The 5,780-nt window shown below is 48.0% G+C and overlaps 1 protein-coding gene across 3 annotated transcripts in view; it reads left to right on the top strand.

Annotated features, from left to right (window-relative positions):
* Nucleotides 1-206: 206 nt before the first annotated feature.
* The window catches only part of LOC139753839 (carbonic anhydrase-related protein 10-like), a 131,387-nt gene continuing 125,813 nt past the window's right edge, over nt 207-5,780 (top strand). The window contains exon 1 of one of the 3 annotated variants that reach the window (XM_071670754.1): nt 207-897. In XM_071670754.1, the coding sequence (XP_071526855.1) occupies nt 828-897 (70 nt within the window). In that variant the 5' untranslated portion in view covers nt 207-827. The remainder of the gene's footprint in view (nt 898-5,780) is intronic. The other 2 variants (XM_071670753.1, XM_071670755.1) reach the window with 2 other exon arrangements.

The following is a 5,780-nucleotide window of genomic DNA, read 5'->3' as shown; positions in this document are numbered from 1 at the left end:
TATCCATCTCTATAACAGGTTGTAGAAGTTGTTTTAGGAACTATATAATAGTCCTGGATGCTGACAATTCTTTAAGCCAATACCCGTTGAGGATTGATTTGATATCGTGAGCTCGAGGTGATGTTATCTTGACTGAGGCAGAGAGAGAGAGAGAGAGAGAGAGAGAGAGAGAGAGAGAGAGAGAGAGAGAGAGAGAGAAGAGAGAGAGAGAGAGACAGTAGCTCTTGTGGTTGTCCAAGATATCAATAAGCTCAAAGTGATATCTTAGGCGTGATATCTTAGGCAGGCGAGAGAGAGAGTGTGCGTGTCTGTCGCTATCACTGATATCGTAACGTGGGTTGACGGAAGATAACTTACTGCTTCGGGATCACGACCTTCTGGTGAAGTCATCACCACCACACATCGTCGTCCCTCAGCCTCGAAGAAACCCTCGAACTCGACTCCCTCCCTCACTCCCTCCCGCCGCCCTCGCTCACTTACTCCCTCCCTCTCGCTCCCACCCGCCCTAACTCTTGGTCCCTCCCTCCCTCATTCTCGCTCCTTCCCTCCCTCACTCTCGCTTCCTCCCTCCCGTCCTCACTCTCGCTCCCTCCCTCCCGTCCTCACTCTCCCTCACTCTCGCTCCCTCCCTCCCGTCCTCACTCTCCCTCACTCTCGCTCCCTCCCTTCCTCCCTCCCTCACTCTCCCTGGCCTGGAGATGACACCGAGACACGCCAGGTCGTGAGCGTCGTCCACCTACCCTTCCTTCCTCCTCCTCCTGCAGCAGATGAGCCTACGCTGACGAAGGCTAGGTGGCGGCAGTAGCGGGCGACACTGCAAGGCAGGCATGGCGAGGGACGTGACACTCATAATGGTCCTCCTGACGCTGCAGCTGACCCTCGCTGACCCCCAGAAAGGTCAGTCAACAGACATCTTGCTCGTAATACATGACGTGTGTGTGTGTATTATGTATATGTTCCTGACCACCGATGTGTACTGTATACGCATACTATCTATCCTCTCTCTCTCTCTCTCTCTCTCTCTCTCTCTCTCTCTCTCTCTCCCTGAATGCGTATGAGACTGATAGATGTGTGAGGCAACTCTCCCAACTTCTTATATACGCCAGTCAAATCCGTGTGTGTGTATGTGTGTGTGTGTGTTTCAGGATCACCAACGCCGTTTTCTATTGGTAATCTGACAGGGTGTGGCCAACAGGAGATACGATGGGTCACGTAACCGTTTTCTGTTATACTGTATCACCTCCAACATTGCACATCACTTCCTGAACAACACACGAATCCTTGACTGTGATCTATATACACGAATCTTTGACTGTAATCTATATACACAAATCTTTGACTGTGATGTATATACACGAATCCTTGACTGCAATATATACACACAAATCTTTGAATGTAATCTATATACACGAATCTTTGACTGTAATCTATATACACGAACCTTTCAGTGCAATATATACACACGAATCCTTGAATGTAATCTATATACACGAATCTTTGACTGCAATCTATATACACGAATCTTTGACTGCAATCTATATACACGAATCTTTGACTGCAATCTATATACACGAATCCTTGACTGTAATCTATACACACGAATCCTTGACTGCAATCTATACACACGAATCCTGAACTGTGATCTATATACATGAATCTTTGACTGTAAAACGTATCTCTTGTCAATTTAGAGATGCAGTAAAGAACATGGGGGAGGGACTAATTCATTACAGTCTCTCTCTCTCTCTCTCTCTCTCTCTCTCTCTCTCTCTCTCTCTCTCTCTCTCTCTCTCTCTCTCCTCGTCGGGCAAAGTTCACATCTGAATTCTGATGGGTTATGAATGGCTAATAATATAGTTCAACCGCCGGGGGGCCAAATATTGGCCCATGATATCCAAAAAACTAAAGATAGGAGACAGCGAGGGAATGAATGACATTTCAAAATTGTAATGTATTTTGGAGACGGGAGATAATTGACTGGGGTACGTGTCGTCAGAGATGGAATTAGAGAAGGACCCTTTGGTGGGGGTGTTTGAGTGTCGCCAGAAATGATGTGACACATGAAGGGTTAACAAGACCTGTTTACACATCATGCGAGACACAACACCACACAGGTTTCCTCTTTCTCTGTACCTCGCCTATACTGGTCTTCTGTAACTCACAAGTATTGTCCTTTTTGTAACTCTGTGAGTACAGTGACTCTGTATCATGCATTATTTGGTTTTCTGTAAAATGTTGGTCTGGTAGTATGTAACTCGCTGGATCTGACCCTTCTGAAACTCGTTAGCACTGACCCCTCTGTAACTCACTAGTACTGACCCCTCTGTAACTCACTAGTACTGACCCCTCTGTAACTCACTAGTACTGACCCCTCTGTAACTCACTAGCACTGACCCCTCTGTAACTCACTAGCACTGACCCCTCTGTAACTCACTAGTACTGACCCCTCTGTAACTCACTAGTACTGATCCCTCTGAAACTCGTTAGCACTGACCCCTCTGTAACTCACTAGTACTGACCCCTCTGTAACTCACTAGCACTGACCCCTCTGTAACTCACTAGTACTGATCCCTCTGTAACTCACTAGTACTGATCCCTCTGTAACTCACTAGTACTGATCCCTCTGTAACTCACTAGTACTGATCCCTCTGTAACTCACTAGTACTGACCCCTCTGTAACTCACTAGTACTGATCCCTCTGTAACTCACTAGTACTGATCCCTCTGTAACTCACTAGTACTGATCCCTCTGTAACTCACTAGTACTGATCCCTCTGTAACTCACTAGTACTGATCCCTCTGTAACTCACTAGTACTGACCCCTCTGTAACTCACTAGCACTGACCCCTCTGTAACTCACTAGTACTGATCCCTCTGTAACTCACTAGTACTGATCCCTCTGTAACTCACTAGTACTGATCCCTCTGTAACTCACTAGTAAGACTAAGGCGGTATAGCCCTGGACTCATATATATATATATATATCTTTCAAATTATTCGCCATTTCCCGCGTTAGCAAGGTAGCGTTAAGAACAGAGGAGTGGGCCTTAAAGGGAATATCCTCACCTGGCCCCCTTCTCTGTTCCTTCTTTTGGAAAATTAAAAAAAAAACGAGAGGGGAGGATTTCCAGCCCCCCGCTCCCTCCCCTTTTAGTCGCCTTCTACGACACGCAGGGAATACGTGGGAAGTATTCTTACTCCCCTATCCCCAGGGATAATATATATATATATATATATATATATATATATATATATATATATATATATATATATATATATATATATATATATATGGAATTTCAAACTACCCTCAATAGAAGCGAAGATGCCATCATAACTCAACAGGCATTTTAAAAGACACTATAATAGATGGTAAGGGTATATATACACACACACACACACACACACACACACACACACACACACACACACACACACACCGTTGAGAAATACAACAGGATCCCCCAGATACAACCATGATCCCCCAGATACAACCATAATCCCCAGATATAACCAGGATCCCCCAGATACAACCATAATCCCCAGATATAACCAGGATCCCCCACATACAACCATAATCCCCAGATATAACCAGGATCCCCCAGACACAACCATGATCCCACAGATACAACCATGATCCCCCAGATACAACCAGGATCCCCCACATACAACCAGGATCCCCCACATACAACCAGGATCCCCCACATACAACCAGGATCCCCCACATACAACTATGATCCCCAGATACAACCAGGATCCCCCAGATACAACCATGATCCCCCAGATACAACCATGATCCCCCACATACAACCATGATCCCCCAGACACAACCATGATCCCCCACATACAACCATGATCCCCCAGATACAACCATGATCCCCCACATACAACCATGATCCCCCACATACATCCATGATCCCCCACATACAACCATGATCCCCCAGACACAACCATGATCCCCCACATACAACCATGATCCCCCACATACATCCATGATCCCCCACATACAACCATGATCCCCCAGATACAACCATGATCCCCCACATACAACCAGGATCCCCCACATACAACCAGGATCCCCCACATACAACCAGAATCCCCCAGATACAACCAGAATCCCCCACATACAACCAGGATCCCCCACATACAACCAGGATCCCCCAGATACAACCAGGATCCCCCAGATACAACCAGGATCCCCCACATACAACCAGGATCCCCCACATACAACCAGGATCCCCCACATACAACCAGGATCCCCCACATACAACCAGGATCCCCCACATACAACCAGGATCCCCCAGATACAACCAGAATCCCCCACATACAACCAGGATCCCCCACATACAACCAGGATCCCCCACATACAACCAGGATCCCCCACATACAACCAGGATCCCCCAGATACAACCAGGATCCCCCAGATACAACCAGGATCCCCCACATACAACCAGGATCCCCCACATACAACCAGGATCCCCCAGATACAACCAGAATCCCCCACATACAACCAGGATCCCCCACATACAACCAGGATCCCCCACATACAACCAGGATCCCCCACATACAACCAGGATCCCCCAGATACAACCAGGATCCCCCACATACAACCAGGATCCCCCAGATACAACCAGGATCCCCCAGATACAACCAGGATCCCCCAGATACAACCAGGATCCCCCAGATACAACCAGGATCCCCCACATACAACCAGGATCCCCCACATACAACCAGGATCCCCCACATACAACCAGGATCCCCCACATACAACCATGATCCCCAGATACAACCAGGATCCCCCAGATACAACCAGGATCCCCCAGATACAACCAGGATCCCCCAGATACAACCATGATCCCCCACATACAACCACCATGAGTCTGGCGTGTGCCGAGGTACAAGGTTAGACACAGACATTAATAAATATATATGTTTATAAATAAGGTTATTCAATTCTGGACTTAGCTGCCATACCCGAAGTACACAGGAGACCTACACCTCCTTCAGTAGGCAACACCTGGTTACTGGTCAATAGGGTTCCTATGTACACTCTGTGTACACTCTCTGTGTACACTCTCTGTGTACGCTCTTTGTGTACGCTCTCTGTGTACGCTCTCTGTGTACACTCTCTGTGTACGCTCTCTGTGTACACTCTCTGTGTACACTCTCTGTGTACGCTCTCTGTGTACACTCTCTGTGTACGCTCTCTGTGTACACTCTCTGTGTACACTCTCTGTGTACACTCTCTGTGTACACTCTCTGTGTACGCTCTGTGTACGCTCTCTGTGTACACTCTCTGTGTACACTCTCTGTGTACGCTCTCTGTGTACACTCTCTGTGTACACTCTCTGTGTACACTCTCTGTGTACGCTCTCTGTGTACACTCTCTGTGTACACTCTCTGTGTACACTCTCTGTGTACACTCTCTGTGTACAGTAACGCCTCATCACAAGCGTCTTCCTTCCCACCCTCCCCCTCCACCTTCCCTCCCTCCCTACACCCTCTTCAACCAAATCAAACTCGTTCACTCAACCCACCTCCTTCAACCAACCCCACCCTCTTCAACCAAAGCCCGCCCCCTGCAACCAACCCAACCCCCTGCAACCAACCCCGTTTCCTGCATCCAACCCCGCCCCTTCAACCAACCTCACCCCTTTCAACCAACCCCGCCCCTTCAACCAACCCTACCCCTTCAACCAACCCCAACCCTTCACCCAACCCCATCCCTTCAACCAACCCCACCCTCCTTTAACCAAACCCGCCCCTTTCAACCAACCCCAC

The sequence above is a fragment of the Panulirus ornatus genome, chromosome 15 (assembly GCF_036320965.1).
Source record: "Panulirus ornatus isolate Po-2019 chromosome 15, ASM3632096v1, whole genome shotgun sequence".
Taxonomy (NCBI): Eukaryota; Metazoa; Arthropoda; class Malacostraca; order Decapoda; family Palinuridae; genus Panulirus; species Panulirus ornatus.
The sequence above is the reverse complement of the archived record's forward strand: the minus strand, read 5'-3'. Positions and strand labels throughout refer to the sequence as shown.